This window comes from Triturus cristatus, chromosome 5_1 (genome assembly GCF_964204655.1).
Source record: "Triturus cristatus chromosome 5_1, aTriCri1.1, whole genome shotgun sequence".
Lineage (NCBI taxonomy): Eukaryota > Metazoa > Chordata > Amphibia > Caudata > Salamandridae > Triturus > Triturus cristatus.
The window spans coordinates 166,702,456-166,724,125 of record NC_140587.1 but is presented as its reverse complement, the minus strand read 5'-3'; the positions used below and the strand labels follow the sequence as shown (position 1 = coordinate 166,724,125).

The following is a 21,670-nucleotide window of genomic DNA, read 5'->3' as shown; positions in this document are numbered from 1 at the left end:
TTAACACTGAAAGTGCACATCCATTCCTCTCACTGCAGTACAGCTCAAATTCTTTTTCGTAATCTGGCATTCCTAGGGCAGGAGCTTCACATAGCCTGTTGTTTAATTCTTTGAATGCTGCCAATTCTTCTGGGTTTAATTCCAATGGGTCTTTCACCTCACTTTTAGTCAATTTAATCAGTGGCTTGGCAATTAATGAAAAGTTACTTATCCACTGACGACAATAACCAACCATTCCCAGGAACATTCTCACTTCTCTTTGTGTCATTGGGGCTCTCATCCCTCTGATGATTTTGATCCTGTCAATGGTCACTTTCCTCAGGCCTTTCTCAATATTATGTCCCAGATACTGGACTTCTCTCTTGCAGAATTGCAATTTGGCTGGAGATACTTTTAATCCTCCATCTGCCAAGTGATTCAGTAAAGCAATGGTGTCTACTTTAGAAGCCTCACGTGTTTTTGATGCCACAATCAATGTACTGGACCAAAACTTAATTTTCAGGCATTGTTAAACTCTCCAGAGATTTCTTCAGCAATTGATTAAATATCGAAGGACTCTCTGTATACCCCTGTGGAATTCGGCACCATGCCAAAATTCTCTCTCCAAACCGAAATGCAAAAATCGGCTGCTGTCATGATGCAACGGGATTGAAAAGAAAGCATGGCACAAATCAATTACTGTGTACCATTCTGCACCATGGGGAATCTGATACAAAATCACTGATGGATTTGGCACAATGGGACAGCATGACACAACAATCTTGTTGATTTTTCTCAAATCCTGTACTATTCTGAACTTCCCATTGGGTTTCTTCAGTCCCTTTATAGGTGAATTACATGGGCTGCTCAATATTTCCCTTAACACCCCCTGCTGGATCATTTTCTCAATTAAAGGTGTTATTTCTTCAATTATTTTAGGTGTCAGTCTGTATTGTGGGATGTTTGGGTAAACTATTCCATCTTTTACAGTAATTTTTACTGGATCTACATTTCTCATCAGGCCCACATCTTCTCCAGTAAAATCCCAAACTGCTGCTTTTACTGTCTGTTTTAATTCTAGGGGTAATCCGTCCGGATTGAATACAGCATATGTTCCAATAGCCTCACTTTCCCTGTTATCTAGGGTCATTCTGTATAGGACATCCTCATCTGGTGTTTCAAAGGCTATTCCATCTGGGGTACAAAAAATAGTGCAATTCATCTTGCACAGCAAATCCCTGCCTAACAAGTTCACAGGACTGGTGTCACACACCACGAACCGGTGCATATCTGAGAATTTCCCTATTCTAACCCTTACTGGTTCAGTAAGATGAGTTTTGATCTGTGTATTGGACACACCAACCACTTGGATTGCTTCATCCGAGAGAGGAAGATTCTTTATATCAGCCGACCTGACAGTCGATCTCGTAGCTCCTGTGTCAACTAGAAAAGTAACACTTTCACCATTGATTTTTCCATCTACAAAAGGTCCTGCCTGGTCTATTTCTAGAGTTGTGCCAAGTACGCACTCTTCCTCCTCTCTTCGGCACAGTCAGAAGTCTCCCTCAGAATCACTTCCCTCATTCCTTAGCCAATATTGTGACACAGTGTTTGCGCGTTTTGGCTTGTTTACCTGTTCTTCATTGTAGAACCCCGAATCCTGGCTGTACTTCTGGGATCCTCTGTTTTGTGGCAAGGGCGGTTTTGGCACCTGATTCTGCTGCTTAACAGCCCTCTGCTGTTGCTGCTGCTGACCACACCCCTCACTATGCACCTGTGAATTCAATGATGGATTGTCATCATTAGTAGACGGTGGATTCTTACACTCGGATTTCCAGTGCCCTAATTTTCCACAGTTGTGGCAGGGAAACCTTTTCTTTGCTTCCTCAATATTGCCTTTCCCTTTTCCTGGGCCAAATCTAGGTTTATTTCCTGGGTCATTTGCTTGTTCAACCAACTGTGCTTCCTGTCTTTCTGCAACTTTCACCTGTGCCCTCATTGCCTTTTCTTTCAGTTTTCTTTACTTTGCCTCAATCTCATCACTGAAGTATTTTGCATGTCTCAGGATCTCATCAATCTTTTTGCTCTGCCAGTCTACGGTATGCTGCCTTATCATTTCACTGATTTCAGGTCGCAAGCCATACACAAATCTATATACAAAATGGCTCAGATCCTTGTCACCCAGATGTTCATCTCCACTAAACTGTTTGAAATCTAGTATTAGTCTTTCATAGTAAGCATGGACTGATTCTTTTACTTCTTGATGTGTTCGATCTATCTTAACCCAGTCTGTTTCTTTGGGAGGTACCTTATTTTTCAGGAAAGCCATAACCTGCTCATACTTTTTCATTACCTCGGGATCGGGTGCTCCCGTTTTGGGATCTCTGGGGTATTCCTTTTTTGGCCAGTCTATAACTATCTTACATTCTGCCCACAAGTCTGCTGGTACAATTATATCAAACAGACTATTCAGGTCGATCCACAGCACTTTTGACAACTTCACAAATCTGTCAACCTGTCTATACCACTCGACGGGCTTCTCTCTCAGTCGAGGGAAATCATTTGTAAATGACAAAATATCTTGTCTGTTTCATGGGACATGTACATACCCTCCTCCTGGAATCTCCCTCATGGGATAAGCTGTCACTGTTTTCTCTTTTTCTCTCATAGGGAATGTTGAATAAGTTCTGTCTGCTGCATCTTCTCGTTTTTTATACCATCTATCTTTCCATTTCTCCACATTTCCCCATTTTTGCAGCAAAGTAATCATCTCCTTAATCTGCCCTGCTCGGCCTGCATTATTCAGATTCTCGATGTCCTTATCTGTAAAATCCACTCTGTAAGTTTTTGTAAAGCTTTTACCTTGTCCATGTCAATTCCCATTTCACTGGCTATTCCTTTCAACCTGTCATGTGTGTTCTTTGCTGTCCATGTGATGCTCTTGCACAAAAATAGTAATTCCCCATCCTGATAGTTTTTCAGCGTTTCTGTAGGAATTGTTCCTACTATTAGCTCCTCCAATTCCATACGTAGTCTAGCTACATCAATTGCCTGAGATTCCTTTTTTTTCCCCTGCAAAACTTTTAGCCAAACATTCAAATCTTCAGCAGTTATCCCCATAGATTTTTCTGCACCCACTGGTTCTGTCACTCTTTGTGGTTCTAAGATCGATCCTCCAATCATTCTGTTCCCTTCCACACAACCGGAATTCAAAACCGAGTTAGTCTGCACATTCAACTCTCCTCCACATATGGTATGTCTCCACTGATTTTCTCCTGATCTCCACTGATTTTCTCCCGATCTCCACTGATTTTCTCCCGATCTCATTTCTGTCTGTCCTGGAGGAACAACCAGTCTGTTGCCTACATATGGAACTGTTAAACCACCTTCACCAGTCCTCTGCTTCTCAAAAATAGGCATAACCGGACCTATTGTTACAGGCACCGTAACTGCTTCAAGATTTTTAGTCAGTTCTCTTATTTTCTCTGTCAATTCAAATGTGGTTCTTGCTAGTTCTCTTGTCTTTTCATCCTGAATTTCATTTTCCCTTTCTCTCTCTCTCTCCGCAAGAGAACTACTGCTTTTCAACTCAGGGGTCGTAACCTCTGTCTTTATAATCCGCAGGGTGTCTCTCATTGGGGTAACTGGTGTTCCTACTTCTGGTTCTCGTCTATACGGGGGTGGTCTTTTGTAGAACATGTCATCTAAGACATCGTCTTCAGACTCATTCGCCCCATACCTCCTTGTTTCTACATTATGTTCTTTCTCTGTACACTTTTTCCCTTCTGTCTCACCTGCAGTTCTTACAGGATATAATCCCTCAGTCATACTGGCATCTCGCCATCTTCTCATCCGATCATGATGAGTTTCACGATCATACTTTCGCCTGAACATGTACCGGTAGTTTCCTCCACTCCTCTGCTTTTCTCGCTCATGCATTTCATCTTCCCATTCAGTCAACGCCTCAAACTGCGTCGGCCTAGGCCGAGGCTCTAGATTCATCATCCTCTCCCGTAAGTTTCTCAATATGGCCAGATTAAATGAGCCATGTTCCGGGAAAGCTAAAACTCCATCTTCTTTGGTGTACTTTGCCCAATTGTCTAACCAAATACAGATATGATACCCATATTTTGCAACCATGAAGGATGCGGGGGTTCTTATCTAAGGAAGTAACTGTCCTTCCCTAGTCACAATATCCTTATCCTTGTCAAACCAGGTCTTAACCTTACTAAACAAGGATTTCTTTTTCTTTTCCTCAGCGTGGTAATACATTTTCTTGTTTTCCGCAACCCTCTAGTCTTTTCTACAACTGTACGATCTCTTGTCCAATTGCAGCGCGACTCACACTAACGCACCAATCCGGAGCGTTTACGTCACTGACTCAGTCCACGAATCCCAGCGCGACTCACACTAACACACCAATCCTGGAGCGTCTACGTCACCCTGTATGTCTCCCAATCCTTGCGCGGCGTACACTAGCACACCAATCACCGTGCTTCCACCGTTCTAACCCACTGTTCAATCACAGAACAGTCTTCCCGACGTCAGCAGTCGCTGCAGCAGCTCCTGCTCCTGTCTCCTGTCTACCCCTCCTTTACAAAACTACTCGGTAGACTTTGTTTCAACTTCTACGAGTCTGTTAGTTACAACATACAAACATCTCCATTGTCTGCTTCGCTAACCACAGAACAGCAAAAGACCTTTCCCACGAGAATTCCGCCTTTCCCGGGAGCAGCGCTTACCTCTGCCCTACTACGGAATCGTTACTTCCGTTGATAAAGTAGCACATACCTCTACTCTATCCTTCTAGCAAGCACCAATTAACTGTTCTCTCCGGAATGCTCCTAAGAGTTTCACAATTAACCAGAATGCCTTCTCATCCACGCACTTTCACACCAGAAAATATAGTACATTCACACAGAATCCTGTCTTTCCCGAGAACAGCGAACAGTCTGTCCTACTACAGAATTATATCCCACATTAACAAAGCAGCGCTTACCTCTGCTCTGTCCTTCTAACAAGCTCAGAGAATACCTATTACCTTTCTAGTGATAAGCGTTATCGGAATGCCATAAGGATCCCTGATACCTAAGACCAGAACTTCACAGGTAACCTTCGCTATCATATACACTTCTCTCACACAGAAAATACGTCTCTAATGGCAACACACGGCGATGCTACCTCATCGAACCTAGACAATGCGACGCGCAACTTCAATTGTCACCCGTTTTCCCCTGTCTACATACAGGGCCAACAATCCCGCCTCTTCCGAGAGCAGCGCTTCCCTCTGCCCTACTACGGAACTGTCACCGACTTCCTACGTCCCAGAAGCCGTACACACTACATAAAACTCAATACGACTTCAACATATAGTGTTAGTACATATATCAATATCAATTAATAATCAATAAGCTTATATACACGCAAATTCACCAGATCAAGACAATAGTTAACCATCATTCTGCTACCAAGAAACTGGTGCAGATCGGAGCTTCCGAATCCCCTCTACTTCCACGGACGGAGTGATTTCACAGTCACACACACACATACACATCACACGCTGGTGGGGCCCATAACACCAACATTCATCCTACCACTCTATCCATGCCATGTATAAGGAAAAACACTTTTCTATACCCAACCAATCTGCATGTACCCTGAAGTCAATGAGATCAACTAGTTGCTATAGATTTGGTGATACAACTTAACACTCAAAATATTCAATAAACATAACAATAAAATAACCACCCGACACAGTAATTCAAACAGAATATTGTTTATCTAAATCAAATTGTAAGAAAAGCCAATTAAATGCAAGATAATTTTTTTCCATATTTACCTATTCTGGCTAAAAGTCGTTTTCTAAGTCAGAACTGGTCCTCAGCAAATAGTTAAAGATTTCTAGCCGTCATGTAGAGTCACCGTCCTCTCCGTCAGCGTCGGTACCTCTGATCACTGGTTCGAGAAGAAGTGGCGCTAGACCTCTCTAGTCTACTAATATTTATACCAAAATTTACATTCCAAATGTTGCAAACATAACTTTCAAAACATTCGATTGGCGGAAAATATGTCGTCTTGGTACATTAAGCTACACCATTAAATTTTCTCATGTATTGATAGTTTCAAATTCTGAATAGAAATTAGAAGTCCATAGCTAATTCGTTACTTCTACGGATGTCTCCTCGGGATAAATGTATCTCATCCATGGGACCATTATAAGTTCATCAGGTCGGATTTTAAGTTGCAACATTTCTTCACATTCAGGGGCATCTGGCAACACTCCCAGATTTGTCGTCATGTACATGGCTTTTCAGTTCAATCAGAGGACAGGGTCGCAATCAGCGCAAAGCCTCTTTTCATATTTTCATCTACTCGAATGCAGGCTGCGGGTGGTGGCCATTCTACAGCAGGCCACAATGGTCAACTTAAGCGAAGAAAACACAAAATTATAATTACTACATAGAAATGATTATACAGTGTTATTCCCCTGCTAATACCCTTAAGTATATGTATTTATCTAGCCATTTGCGACATCAAAAGCCATTAATGCATATTTGTTATAAGCGCAAAACACAATAACATCACATAAGCAACATCTATACTGTCAATTTGCTCACCAACTTAGTTCACTTATTATTTTAGCCATGCAATTGCATTCCCACGTGTAATTCTTCTGTTAATAAGGTTGGTTAGACAAGACTCGACAAATCTTTAGTAATTACTAATTAATCAGTAGTACTTTTAATAATGACATACAAAAAATGAAACAGGTATTTGGTTTTAAATTAAAAACCCTGCTCCAGCACTATCCCCCACAGTGCAGCGAACGCAACTATGGAACACAGCACCCCGGGGAAAAGGGAAGGGGACAAAATAACAAAGTGTGCTGCCAGGAATGTGTCTGTCCTAGGTCTGGTCTAGGTTCTGTATTCCTTCTTTACGTGTATGCACTGTAGGGGGAACAAGAGGGAAAGATAAGCGTGAAATGCAAACTACCAAGCACATACACATTCAATCAACACGAGTAGCACATGCGTTTCACTTACAAGGAGCCCTGCAGCAGCTGTCCTTGAACAACACAATAGTTCTTTCTTTTCTCATTTAAGAAGTCTTTGCTGTCCAGACAAAAAGGAAACCCAGGAGTTCCCAATATTCGAGTATCTCAAGGTTGTAAATTAAATATACGAACAAAAATCAATCCAAAGAGAGGAGTCTTCGCTGTTACACCACAGCGAGTGATTGCCAATGGTGAAAAAGGGACCCCCTTGCGCTATCCAGGAAAAGCATAACGGAAATGTCAAATAGCAGCACCCTGTCGGTTCTCGAGGCCGATGGAAGGGCTGCCTGGAATACGCCGGTTATACGCGCTGAGATCCCAGGAACGAGCGTGCTGAAAGGAAAAGCAGGCCGCTGAGGGTTTCGGCGGTAACGATGTAACGAAAGTTCGGCCACGATAGAGTCTGACGGTAAGACGGGCAGAATGTATATACGAGTGCGTGACTAGTGGATAGAGAAACCACACTTGCGCTCTTTATGAACGAGCTTCTTGAATACCTGGTCAACGGCTTTCCAGTTCACGCAATCCGAGCGAGACACCCGAGAGCTCCATGGAACTGCTCTCGGCGGATCCTATGTACTCCAACGAACGTCTGCGTCCCCAAATCCTCCAGCGGGGAGGAAACGTCCGCTCACCAAGAGTGTTGACCCAAATTGTCAAGCACCTTCCCACTGTGTGGGAGGTGCTTATAAGGAGGCGTTTTCTTGACAGGCTGTTTGTTTGGCAGTGCTAGGCCCCACTGCCTTCTGGGAGAGGTAGTGCTGCGGGCTCCTTTTCCATTTATACAAGTGTTCGCTCACACAGGGGAGTTCGTTGTGGTGTGTGTGTACCTGGTTCGGCTTACTACGGTGCACAATCGCAACACAGCCCTATGGCTTGATACTTCTCTGCTATTTTTCTAGCATAAAAGCCACTAATACTAGCTTTAATACTTTAACGTTAACTAATACTAGCTTTAACCACTGAAATACTTTGAATAATCTCCTCATGGGGGCAAGATTTTGAGATCGGGGGGGGGGGGGGGGTTGGAAAACCGCATACAAATGCCCGCTACTCCAAAACCTACTAGGGGGGGCTATAATCTATTTATAAAAGGAGACAGTTCATGTTTAACCAATGAATCCCCACACATATGTGACCTGGAAACTGGTATAGAATTAACTATAAGGGAAACAACCAATATCCAGAAACGGTTGGATAAGCAGCACATTGATTATGCCGGTAGAGATCAGGGAGATGAATCCTTTCTGGAAAGGAGGGTGTTTCTGGTCATAGGGTGCCCGTCAGGGCAAATCCATGAAGGAAAACTACAAGAAGGATGGTACAACCATTGCTAAGACCCGCTTGGACATTGAGGCTGTACAATGTTTCTTCTCAATCTCTGATAGATTAGACAGGTCAGATAATGATCCTGAACTTTCAGAAGGTGGCTCTATGAGCAATATACTAAATAAGGTGAGTGACTCTGCCCACGCAGGAGTTGAGGATGGAAACACCTGGTCGGCGGTATGAAAGCTCCCTAGAAAGGTGGGCCAGAGGGCTGGTACTGGGGGAGACTTAAAATGGGATTAGGCCACCACACAGCAAGCTTATGAGAGCCTGGCCTGTTTGAGATTGTCCAACTCAGGCACAGGTGGGGCCGGCTGAGACACCTAACCTTGATGCTATCATTCAAGGGCTAATGCTACATCGGGAGGAAACTTTCTCTGACAGTTCAGGAGCCGTTGCTGCGACCAGGAAGCTGCAGGGGGCAATACAAAAAATCTCCAAACATGCTTTGAGATCGCGGAGAGAATTTCAGCAGTAAAGGGCCTGGCTCCAGTGTTGGAGACAGATCTTGCCTCGATAAAGTAACATACTGCTGGACATGAGGCCCAACTAGTGCACACTCAGTGGAAACTAGAGGAATTAGAGAACTGACAATGCAAAAAAAACCTAAGAATTTTGGAGATAGAGGAGGGTGTGGAGTGCAGTGATGTAAGGAGGTTTGTGGTCACTCTCTTCCGGAGTGCCTTTCCTCAACTTGAAGGGTGGAACGGGGGCCATGAAATTCAGAGAGCACATAGATTCCCACATATGATAAAACAGGTTGACCAGGGAAGTGTTCCTGCTGGCTCGAAGCCCAGGGCTATCTTGATTTTTTTGGGTAACTTCATTCTTAGATAGGTGGTGTTTGAAAAGGCACGGTCAGATTTTTGTCATTTCATAGTTGGGAGGCACTGGAGGATGAGGCAGCCGATGAAGCTATTTTAGGAGAAAGGCTTGCAAGCCTTCCTAATCAACCCTGCAAGACTTAAGATAATCTTTAAAAGCAAGACTCATGTTTTTTCATCAGGGATTAAGGCAAAGAAATAGCTCGAGAACATGCATTGAGTAACATTGTATAAATGTCTAGGAGGTATGCCAAAGGGTGATGATATGGATTTTGATAAGAACTCTTTTTGTCTTTTGCGGGCTTTTTTATTTTACTCTTTTATGATTGATGAATGGCTGTGTTCGGGAGGAAGAAGGGCGCACAAACCATTGCGCAGGCCAAACATATGTCTGAACGCTTCAATCGGGTGTAAGGGGGAGGGAGGGAGATGTAGAGTTGTGGGGAGTGGGATGGCTGATTCAGAGGATTTAGGGTGACAAGGGGGTCTACAAAAGGGGAGTAAAAACAGGAGCTTGGATGTTAAGAGTGTTGACTGAAAACAGCACAAGCAATTGGCTATAGGAGGTAGTGCGACCAGGGGGTGAGTGTCAGAGAGCTCCTATCTAAGTATGAGGAATTATGCAGTAAAGTGAGCTCCTATTTAATTCAGTTACAGGAAACTAGTCAAACTAGTATGACACTACTATATTTTACATAAGGAACAAGCAAGAAAGTTGCATATCTGCACAGTTAATGTCTGTGGCCTGAAAGATAGATCTAAGAGGGCCAAGGTAGCCGAGAGGCTGAGAACATTGAGTGCAGATATCATTTGCTTACAAGAAACACACATAGCGAAGGCCAGGAGAGATCTGTTGAAGACCCTTAGATACACTCTTTTGGTCTGCACTACGCTGAGAACTACCAAGAGGGGAGTGGCAATCATGGCTAGAAGGAATGTTTGTGTGGCGAAGCATAGCCTCTCTGACAAACTAGGGAGGTGGGCATTGGTGTAATGCCATGTTGTTGGGTATTGCTTTACCATATGTTCTATATATGGCTCTAATCATGATGAAGAAGCAGTAATGTCATATTTGGATGTGGAGTTGGCTTTGTGGCCAACTCCCCTCATAGTGCGTGGGGATCTTAATCTCCACATAAATGATTCATCAAGTGCAGGAAGGTATGTGATCCGGAAACCTGTAGTTTATAGGAAAGTTCATGAGATCATGAGAGATCATGAGAGATCATGGACTTATTCACGCATGGGCTGGGCTAATGTTTCCTGACCAAGTCTACACATTTTTCTCATACCCCCACAAGAAATTTGCTCTCTTGGATTATTTTTAGGTTTCACTTGGGCTTGTGAGGGAGGCATGTATAAAGAAATTCCCCAGGGTCTTTTCAGACTACAATTCCTTAATAATAGAGTGTCAGGTATTGGCTGCAACTAGGTTGTTTCAAACATGGACCTTTGATAAGGGGCTGCTCTTCAATTCGGAATATATAGAACACATGAAGGAGTGGCTGACAGACTTTATGGATAGCAATAGAGAAGGTGCAGCAGTGGGCACAGTCTGGGATGCATGAAAAGCTAGAATCTGTTGGAAGACTCTCAGTTTTAGCCTTTATAATCAGAGGACACAGGCCAACAAATGTTAGGGAGCACTACAAGGAGCTGGCTGATCTTGAAGCTCTGCATATTAAGGGGTTTGCAGGTGCCAGGAAAGCAGGAGATTCTTCACACTTAATGCTTAAGACATTTTTCCAAATAATCGCAATCAATTAGTGATCATGAACAGTGTATATTATTGCAAGGATAACGATCTCCAGTGTTCTAAATTATTTTTTATAGGTAAGGAGTTATTTAAGGATTTTTTTTTGTGTAAAATAACAACAATGGCTGCATTTTATATCCATATTTTAAGTAGGGGTGGACGTAACTTGTGTAATTCCATGTAGAATTATCACTGAATTACCTAAGAATTCCACAAGATTATATTGAAATTACATGATACGAGTAATTCTGAGTTTAGTGCTCTTTCTTAGCGCAAAAATACCCCCCGCGTCCGAAATGGATGCGAGGATGCAGTTTGCGCTAAGAAATAGCGCTAAATGCAACAAAACACGAATGGCGAGTGTGACTGGCTGCTTGTGCTCACTAAATGTGCTCTTGGGGTAGGATTTTTCGCCGATTTACTACCGACATTAAGTGCTATTTTCTTATCGTAAAATGCCCCTCACATCCAATATGAACGCAAGGATGCATTTTGTGCTAAAAAATAGCACTAAATGCAGCAGAACACGAAAAGCGAGCAGTCGCTCCCGCTCACTAAATATGTTCTTGCAGTAGGATTTTCCTTCCAAATGACTCTAATTCAAGGGATGAGGAATAATCGTGTAATTATCTGTGATTCTGGGTCAGGGACTAACACGGAATTACTGAAATTACTGCTGCGTTGAAATTTGACCCAGGTATTATAAGTGTGCTATGATGCACCTACTCTCAACCCCTAAGCCACCTCCATTGAACCTGGCTTCACTGCTCGTCCAACAGTCATGGAAACTAAGGAAGCCATCTTTCCACCACAGACCAAGCCCAGTTTCCTGATTTGTAAGAAACTCTTACAATCTCCTTGTTGATACTACCTAGTGGTCCCTGTGGCTTCTGGGATCGAGGAAAAAAAGTTGGACAATCAATGTGAGAACATCTGTGTTCATTGGCGTTCAGCACAGTTATACGTTTCTCTTCTCTCTTAGGCTGTTTTTGGCTTTGAAAGTCTAAAAAAGTATTCTCATATGGTAAGGGTTACAATGAGAAAACATCAGGAATCAAACAACTGATGAAATGGAATAGGATGGAACAACTGGAAGGCTGAAGGTAATAAACAGAGCTCAAAACAACAACTGAAGCTCTCCAGTAAGGATTAAAAAAATAGTACATAAGACAGGAAATAGTAAGAAAACCAGAGGTGGTAACCAATGTGACTGAATGGTAGAGCAATATTGAGAAGAGACAGACAGATTCTGTGGAAAATTGCATTGAGGAGAAATGAAGGGAAAACTAACAGAAAAGAAAGGTGTAAGCACCTTTCCTCTCCTACTGTTTTTGGGAGGCCTCTCCCCAGGCTCCATGTTCCTCCTTCCTAAACTATCTTCTTCTTGCAGGCGCCTAGTACCATTATGTCAGTGAACCTGATGGAAGATGCAGAGGATGTGCCCGTGAGAGACACGGACTCCAAAGTAGCTGTTATCAGGGCCATCCAAGGTAAGAAGAGAGAATGCCCATTACAAAATTAGTGATCAGAATAAAATGTATATTACCTTACTAGCAATTTAACTAGACGCTAAAACGTCACGGATTCAATATCTCTATTTCTGGTCATCAAAAAAACAATATAAAGTGTCTCCTGTGCCTGTTTAGGCCCCAGCCGGGCGCCATTCATGGCGCCCCTCCCCTTTTATTGGGAAGCTGGAGAGCCCTGGGGGAGGCACATGGAGGCATACCTCATTCTGCAGAGCACCAACCCTGTCTCTCCCTCAGGACAAGCACTTTAGAGAGAGATCAAGCACCTCCCATCTACTGTGGACAGCTTCACTCAGTTCAGGGACCTTCTTGAACAGTGATATTGCACAATACAATTAAAAACACTGACACAATCTTAGGGAAATGGAGGGAAGGCAATGGATCCCTCTGGTAAGTAAAAAAACATATACATAACTATAATGTTACAACACATCACACATAGAATCAAACATGAGAGACCAAAACAATATTAACCTCAGATCAAAACAATAATGTTGGTCCGTTATGAATGTCAAAACAATGAAAATCATAGAAACTAGATTTTAATCCCCTTAAAAATGTATCTCCTGCAATTAATGTTGAATGATTGATACACCTGGAAATATCACATGTAGCCCACTACTGGTGGATTGCGTGGCTGGTGGGTGTCGTGGTTCACGTCCAGCGTAAGTTGAGGCCATCATAGAAGGACCGTTTCCCAAGAAAAGCCACAGTTTACTGTGCTCTCCCCCTATGTCAGGTTAGTTTGTGAAGAAGGAATTCTGGATCTCTGAGATCCAGGAATACCTGATGAGTTGAAATATTCCCTATTTGTTCTGCTAGCTTTAGATGCAGACGCCTTTGGGAAGCGAGTAGGGGTAGGGCTGTTCCAAGCAAAGGGCAGATGTGCAGTGTAGCCTAATGTCTAATTGTCTCCTAACGTCCATCAATCCAAACAGGCAGTGGTTGATCTAGAATGCTTGTAGATTGTTGGAGCCCTTATGATGATACAATATTACTTGATTGAACTTATATCGTAGTTCAAGTTGATAACTCTGAATTAGTTTCGCTATTTTGGTTGCCCTAAAAGAATATTGCTTGGAGGCTCCATTGCTGCTTGGAAACGCAACGATGGCCAGGGAGCACGAATTCTGCGAATCTTGGCCGTGGTCAGTATTAAAGGATGGTGGAATGGAATGTGCACCGCCTCTTATTCGAGACATCCGTGCAGAAGAAGAGACACATCCAGGAGCAGTGGCCGAAAAATGAGTGTCTGAATTGCTTCTCCAAGCGATCGCCATTGGCTGAGATTAATTCAATCATTCATTCTATCATGTGGTTGTTTTTACAGAAGATGCCCTAAGTACGATGGGTAAGCCTAGACGTGGGTCACATGCTCACTGTGCCACCGGACTTAAGCTATACGTCACTGACAATACCTAAGTAGGTCAAAGTTGATCTGGTGTTGCTTGTGTTCCCATCTGGAGAGGACCTGGCCTGGAAGTTTGGGATGGACTGTTCCTTTTGGAGCAGGAGCAAGACTGATTTGTATTAGGTCTGGAGTGGCACAGTGGGTGGAAACTATCGTCTGTAATGTGGCCCAAATATTCACCAGTGGATAAGATTAATCCAAGGATTCCTCCAATCATCGTGTTGTATTTGCACTTGTTGCAAGGGAGGCATTTCCTTATACGAGTAGAGGAGTGATGATGACTTGATGATTAAAGAGAGAATTACGTTGTCTATGCATGGTGAGTCTACGGAAGTTGAGGGTGTTTTAGAGGTCTGTAAGAGTGAATTGGTGAGTTAAGAAAAGAGATGGTGGTACAGAGGTCAGCAGTCTATTGTTGCCAATAGCTTAGTGTTTTTTGTTCAATCAATCAATTAGGGTTTTTTTAAGCATGGCTACTCACCCGTAACGGTCTAAAGGCACTGGGGGTCTGGGTGATAAATCTGGGCACAGGGGTTTAGTCAAAGAGCCAGGTCTTGAGATCCTTCCTGAATTAGGTTAGCAAATTTGTTGACTTTGATGTTGAAGAATTTGTTGATGGAGGTGAAATGTGAGATTGTGTGATCCAGAGTGGGACTGATTAAATATTAGACAGCCTCAAAGAAGTCCTATTCTGTTTGAGGCCTCATTGATGGTAGATGAATGGTTGGTGGTTTTTAGATGAGGAGATGTGGTTTAGGAGAATGGTGATAGTAGCTTTTAGCTTTTCTTTTTGATGTAGGGTTTTTCACTATAATTTTCCTTTTTTGGAGATTTTTATTTTCTGTTTCTATGGTCTTATGACCGCCACAGTGCATATGGCATAGGTTTTGGGATGTGTGTTTTCAGGGTTTCATCTGCCATCTGCATTGCCTTGTAATGTGTAGCTCAGTATGGTGGGTTGGAAGCAGACAATGGTATTGGAACTTCAAGAGAAGACCAGGGTCTGGTTGACTTAATGCATTTGGACGGTCCTTGAACCATCTGTTCCGTTGTCTCTGTTTGACATGTGTGATGGATAGGCAATAAAATAAGTTCACAAAAGTCCATAAATATGGGAGGGGGTCTGCGATTGTCTCCATTACAATGAATACAAGGTTGATATGTTTCTTTCCAATTGGTTCTGAGGTGTATCGCTTGATGTTTCTGGTGTTTGCGAGGCCAAACTAGGCTTCTATCACTGTTTTAAGGTTGAGGGCCCCGAGTAGGATGATATACCAGAGGATGGCATTGTTTGAATCGGTAATGAGCACATAGTTGATGTGTCATAATATTACAAATACATTATCACAGATCATCCTACATCCCAAAATGGTGGACTGAAATATAAACCTACTTTTGTTACAGAGATACTTGAAGATGCTTTGTTCCTATGACATCAACTCAATACCAGAGGAAGTCCAATGTTTTCATCCTTCTCCTTTTAACTTTCTACATAAACTGGTATTGATTATTGGTGTCTGTTTTAATTTTTTATATTCTGTTTTTAAAGATGTTTCGGTGAGTCCAGCACCCCTCAAGCATTTGAAGACAGTAACAATGAAAGGTGAATATATATCTCTACACATCTATGTTTCTTTGGCCGGTCCGTACACTATTGAAATATGATTATATATTGACAATGTGTTTCTCATTTATCAAGCATTCTATGTAAGAAAAGTTGATATTATGTTGTATTGTCAATTTGTCTCACTATTTGAAGATACATTACTACATATATATACTGGCAGTCCCCTGTAGGTAGTTATAGTTAGGACCTAGTTTCCATAGGAAAATAATTTTATGTTTTGCTAATAACTATGCTACTGTTTGACAAATCTTCACGAAAGGTTGAAAACGCGTGTGCCAGTCACTTCAGCTGCTGTCTGGAAAGTTTTGGGGTGATTCGTCAAGTGGGGGCCAAGAAAAAGTGGGGATCCCAAAACGCATTTTCCTCATACAATTTCCTTTGGGTTTTTTATACACAACTACAGCCCGAACCACTGAATGGAATTGCACCAAATTTGGTAGAAAGATAGACCTTGGTCTAGAAAGAGTGCTTTTTGTAATTTGGTGTAGATCTGTTAATTGGTTTTGGAGCTGTTAAAGAAAAAAGATGTATATATATATCTAGAAACACTGATCCATTGTGATGGATCTGGGGACCCATTGCCAACAGCAATGCCGTGATTGGCTGGCTGCAACCTGAGAGAAAAGGGGGGAGAAAATAGAATATATAGGTTCAAGATACCAGTATAACGATCCCATGAGACTGATGGAAGGGTCTGTGAGAGACCCCTTATGGGCAAGAAATTGTCCCATATAGTTTTTTGGGGGGGCATGCGAGGATCCACGGATCCACTGCGGCACTCAGCGCAGCCTGCACCATGAAAATCCATGACGGACTAGGGTTCCAGTTACAGATGCACCCACTCACAGACCCACTCAAAACTCACTTAAAAACTCACTCACACACCCACTTACACACCCACACAATCATTCTCATATCCATGCAGCCACTCACACTCCTGCTCAGAGGCCCAGAACACCACTCACACATGCATACAGCCACTCACACACCCACTCAGAGCCACCACACAGGCACTCACACACCTACTCACACATCCATGTTCACATCCATGCAACCACTCACATACCCACTCACACACCTGTACAGCCACTCACACACATACTCAGAGACCCATGAACCACTCACATACCCACTCACACAGCTACACAGCCAGCCACACACACTCACACATCTACTCACACACCCACTTACAAACCCATACAAACACTCACACACCCATACATCTGCTCAATCATCCACTCAGAGACCCAGAAAACCATTCACACACCCATACAGCCATTGACACACCCACTCAGAGACCCACAGAACCACTCACCCACCGACTCACAGACTGACAGAGGCACTCACACATCCACTCATGCACACCCACATACACACCCATACAGCCATTCACACACCCACTCACAGACCCACACAACCACTCTCACACCCACTCAAAGACCCTGTCAGGTTACATCTTCCAGAATTCTCAGGGTTGTGCCGATGCTCAATGGGGTTCACCTCTTGACTGCCCCAAGTCCGGAATATAAGTAAGCACGGACTAGTGAGATAGTCAAGTGAGGGAAGGAAGGGGTAGGAACACCATGGAGGGAGATCTGGGGATGACACAGAAGAAACACCAGCTTTAGCAACCAGAAAACACATCCAAGTGAAACACTACCAAGAAACGCAAAAGTAATGTGTGTAGAACACTACCTGTAAGAAAAAAGGAAGGGGCGCTTATCAGGAGAGAGAAGAGGGTGATTGCAGAATCCCAACACCAAAGCTAATACAAAGAGAAAATAAACAATAAGGTTGAGATATGTCTAATATAAAACATCACCCCTTGAAAACAGTATGGAGCGCGAAACAACCACCCACATACCCTGGTTAGGTGCGGAACGGCTTGATAAGCAACCAAAGATTTTTCCTGGATACCCCCCTGTGCTCTTTCCTATAATGTGAAACAAATAAAAAACAAGACCATGTGTGGTTTCAACAACCAAAATAAGCGATGCTGTTCATCTCTGTCCCGAGCATTGTCCCTCTTGTGGCGTTTAAGAAAGTCTTCCACCTGCTGAGGCTGCTGAAAGAAAAGTTGTTTACCATTGTGTGTTATTTTCAATTTCGCTGGATACAGCATGGCGTACGGAATCTCCTGTGCTCGCAATTTCTTCTTGACAGCAGCAAATTTGCGTCGAGACTCCTGGACAGTGGCGGTAAAATCAGGGAAGAAGGATAATGTTTCATTGCCGTAGCGCACGGTGCCCAGTTCCCGCGCCCGGCGCAGCACGGCATCCCTGTCCCTGTAGTTCAGGAATCGAGCGATGATGGGCCTCGGAAGGGATCCAGGCGGAGGGCGGGCGGCCAAGGATCTGTGTGCCCTCTCCACGATAAGGTGCGGGGAAAAGGAGTCCCTTCCAAAGAGTTCAGTCACCATGTTTTCAACGAAGGTCTCAACTTTCCCAGTGTTGGTGGACTCCGCAAGGCCCAGAATGTGAACATTATTGCGTCGGGAACGGGCCTCCAGGTCCTCATTCTTGTCCGCGATGATTTTGAGGAGCCTGTCCATTTGTGTCATTTGTTTGCCCGAGGAGGCAGCGCCGTCCTCAAGGGAAGAGATGCGTTCCTCAGTCTCCTGGATGCGGGCATCATGCTGGTCCAGTTTAGCCACGACTCCATCCAGTCGGGCATTTATGGTGTCGACCTTGGAGTCCATGGAGGTTAGGCTTTGTCTCATGCCCAGCAAGTCCCGTCCCAAAGACTTATGGGGGCCCCTCAGGGACTATCTCCTGCGCTCTCAGGACTCGATTGGGGCGGGGGGAAGTCTGCGTGGAGATTCGGGGGGGGGATTGACCTCCCGCTATGGGCTGACCTGCGCCTGGCCCCCAATAACGTTCCCCGCTGCTGCGTCTCCTCACCCCGCTTGCCCCCATCCTCCTGGTACACATCTCACACGGTGCTTCTTGCCGCACTCGGATCGGCTACATGCACTCCAGGGTACTCACATAGCGCATTCCTGGGACCCGGGAGGGATGGGCGGGGGCTCTGGACCTCCCCTGGCTCCGAGGTCCTGGGACCCTGGTTCCCAACTGGGGTAGATGGCATGGCATTCTAGATGGTAACACCACTTTCTTAGTTTCCTGATTGGTTCATACCGACCCCCCTCCCAGAGCAGAGGTTTTACGAGCCGGGGCTGCGCTGCGCCACATCATGCTCCCACTTTCCTCTGTGGCGCGCTGCGAGGTACCGCAGCCCCGCGCTGTACGATACAGTACTCCACATACTGGGTATGGTGGACACACCCTGGGAGGTTGCTAATGTGTTTTCTTTGAGTTAGTTAATACAGATAAACGAAACCTAGACCACATCTTGTTTGACCTCATATGGCATTACGACTATGCGTTCGCCTCCCACATAAGTCGCCTGTTGTTCCTATTCTGCTGCCGGCCCTTCAGGGTTGTAGGCGTATAAGCTGTGTTAACTGGACGGTACTTACCCCGTAATGCTTATCACTCTTGATACTGAGTTGTCGCTACCGGCCTGTATCACTGCAGGATGTAGGTAACAAGCTGTGTAAAATTTGACTTTGACAATAAAGGTTTTCCAAAAAAACAAAAAAAAAAAACAAATACAAAATAAGCATAGCACTATAATAATTCCGTCCTGAACCAACAAGGCTTTGGTATGTTAATCTCACAATACCAAATATGACTGAGGGTGAAGTCAGTTATGTAAAAGCAGGAAAATCAATAATCAGTCACAGAGTATGATGCACAGCGCTTTTCCAGTTCTGAAATGTTCAGGACGGTAAAAAGAGGTACTGGGATGGAATCCTGAACCCAGAATACTATATACAAAGGTTCCAGCCGTGCAGAACCCACTCTTTAATGGGACCAAGCACAGAGGCTGGGCACAAAGTCAAGGTGATAAAAGGGTCAGAGACGTTCCATGCATGAGAACGCACTAAGAAGCTGTCTCACCAACAAGGCAACACGCTGACCTCAACGCTAAAGGCTCTCCCCTGCAAAAGACCGCCAAGAACACTGTCTCGCCAACAGAGAAGTGAGTGTGGCCGCAAAAGAACAACCCACAAATCTGCAGGTCATGCAAAGCACCCTTACCCCCTCTGCGTCAGGCAGGAATAACAGCAGCTCACACGGGTCCAAAAGGCAGGCTCAAATCAGGAAAAACAGAGAGCCCTCTGAATAATCGGCAGTGTCCTGTTCTGCTCTGCCTCAATATATCCAGGTCCGGCTTGACGTCGGGAGCACGTGATGCCTAACTAACGTCATGAATGCCGGAAACTGTAATTCCAGGCCAGCTACTTTCGGGTTGGTCCTGATCGTGTATGTGTGTCAGTGTCTACCGGGCAGGTGCGACTTGACAGACCCACACCGCCAATCACACATGAACTGACACACCCATTACATACTCAAACACCTACTTACGCACCCACATACCCACTCACACATCCAGGTTACAGGGACATTATAGGTAGGAAAAAAATAAGTTAAAAGGGCCGTTATGGTTAGGAAATAAATATAAAAAACCTTAGAAATTCACTAAAAAAACAAAGGTTACTGGGACGTTATAGTTAGGTTCAGATTTTACACAGATAAAACAATAGAAATTCTGCAGTTATAGTTATCTAAAGTAACTATAGCTCATGCCCTAAGGTTACTACATCACACGTCCACGTCATGCACTGCTAATTACCCCACATATTACATCACTCATGACATCTTCTATGACATTGTCGATAATATCACTGCAACATTTGCAGTGAAACTACTGATGAGAAAACTGTGCATGGCGGGGGCACGATTTATAGTTACTTGAGATAACTATAGCTGTAACTTCTGAATTTCTATGGTTTTCTGGGTGTAAAATATGCACCAAACTATACCATCCCTGTAACCTTTAGTTTTTTTAGTGAATATATGTATATATACACGTATTTGTTACCATGACGCAGTTATAGTTGGGACCATGTTTCCATAGGAAAAGTATTTTTTGACTTGCTGTCAGGATGGCCAAGTTCTTCACGCTCGGGAGCAGAATGTCGAAAGTTCCCAATGCCACTCCCAGCCTTCCCAGTGCTCAACGCCTTATGTACGCGATGACACCGAGGAACTCTGGAGGGGGAAAGGGGAATTGGACAGAGAAGAGACAGCCACTTTTCAACCTTCTTGTTTCTTCGGTTGATCGCCCATCTATTTTCTGGTGGACTGGATAGGTGTTATCTTCGCTAAAAAAGAAAAGGATTGTTATACTCTTGGTGCCTCTTTTCTCTGGAGTCTTATGTGTGTACTATGAACTCTCCCTCAGAGTACCTACCCTATCCTTTTGTGACCAATGCTCCTCTTCTTTCTTTTGTTTCTTTTCTATCTTGCAAAATCTCTTAGTAGATGCTGCAACTAAACATGGAACAATGTTACTGCAATTCTGACCTTCCTCCCACTACCTTTCTAAGCTCTTGTAACCTTCTTCTAGGGGGGGGTGTGAGCTCCTTACCCTCTTGACCCTGGTTGCACTCCTCAACTGGATTCTGTTTTGATAAGGACGTTGTTGCTCTGTGTGTCTATCGAACAATGTATCTATTACTCTCCTTCTACTGGGAAAACTCCTTGTCTACTCTGACTCTCCGCCCTAATATGCTACTTCAGTCTTATATTATAGCGCTGTATTTTCCGGGGGCTGGAGCTGAGTTTCTCTTGGATGTCAAGCTTAATATTCTGTAGCACGAGATAATATACTGGAACCAAAACACTAAAGTACTTCTTTTCTTCAACTGCAGATAATGTGCTAAAAAATGGAACAGTCTTACTTGGAAAACTTCTAATGCTCGACAACTTCTTCTCTCAGGATTCAGCTTCAACTCTCGCTAGTGCTTAGAACGCGACGAATAAATTCCCTGACTAACTTCGCGACGCGTCTCTAAAGCACGACCTAATCTCCTCAGTAACTTGGTGAAGTGCGCCGTTGTAACGGCTGCGCACCTGGAACATCGTGATTGTCAAGCGCTGCTAGAGCGCTAACCTGCTGTTCTGGCGATCTAATATCGGCAGCCATCTTGGGAATCCTTTGATCTCTGTGTGAACTAAGAGGACTGCGCTTCTTTAGGACATTATTTCGTAATATCCTAACCCTGAATGATGATTTCCTAAGTACTCGTG

General features: G+C 43.9%; 2 protein-coding genes across 3 annotated transcripts in view; one reads left to right on the top strand and one right to left on the bottom strand.

Moving 5' to 3' along the window:
* The window catches only part of LOC146830538 (X-linked retinitis pigmentosa GTPase regulator-interacting protein 1-like), a 429,819-nt gene that overhangs the window by 32,188 nt on the left and 375,961 nt on the right, over window positions 1-21,670 (top strand). Inside the window, exons 2-3 of the mRNA XM_085604749.1 lie at window positions 12,336-12,435; window positions 15,435-15,488. Of these exons, the coding sequence (XP_085460875.1) occupies window positions 12,336-12,435; window positions 15,435-15,488 (154 nt within the window). The remainder of the gene's footprint in view (window positions 1-12,335; window positions 12,436-15,434; window positions 15,489-21,670) is intronic.
* LOC146830539 (G protein-coupled receptor 4-like) overlaps window positions 1-21,670 on the bottom strand; it is a 210,481-nt gene that overhangs the window by 155,618 nt on the left and 33,193 nt on the right. The gene's annotated exons all lie outside the window — the stretch shown is intronic.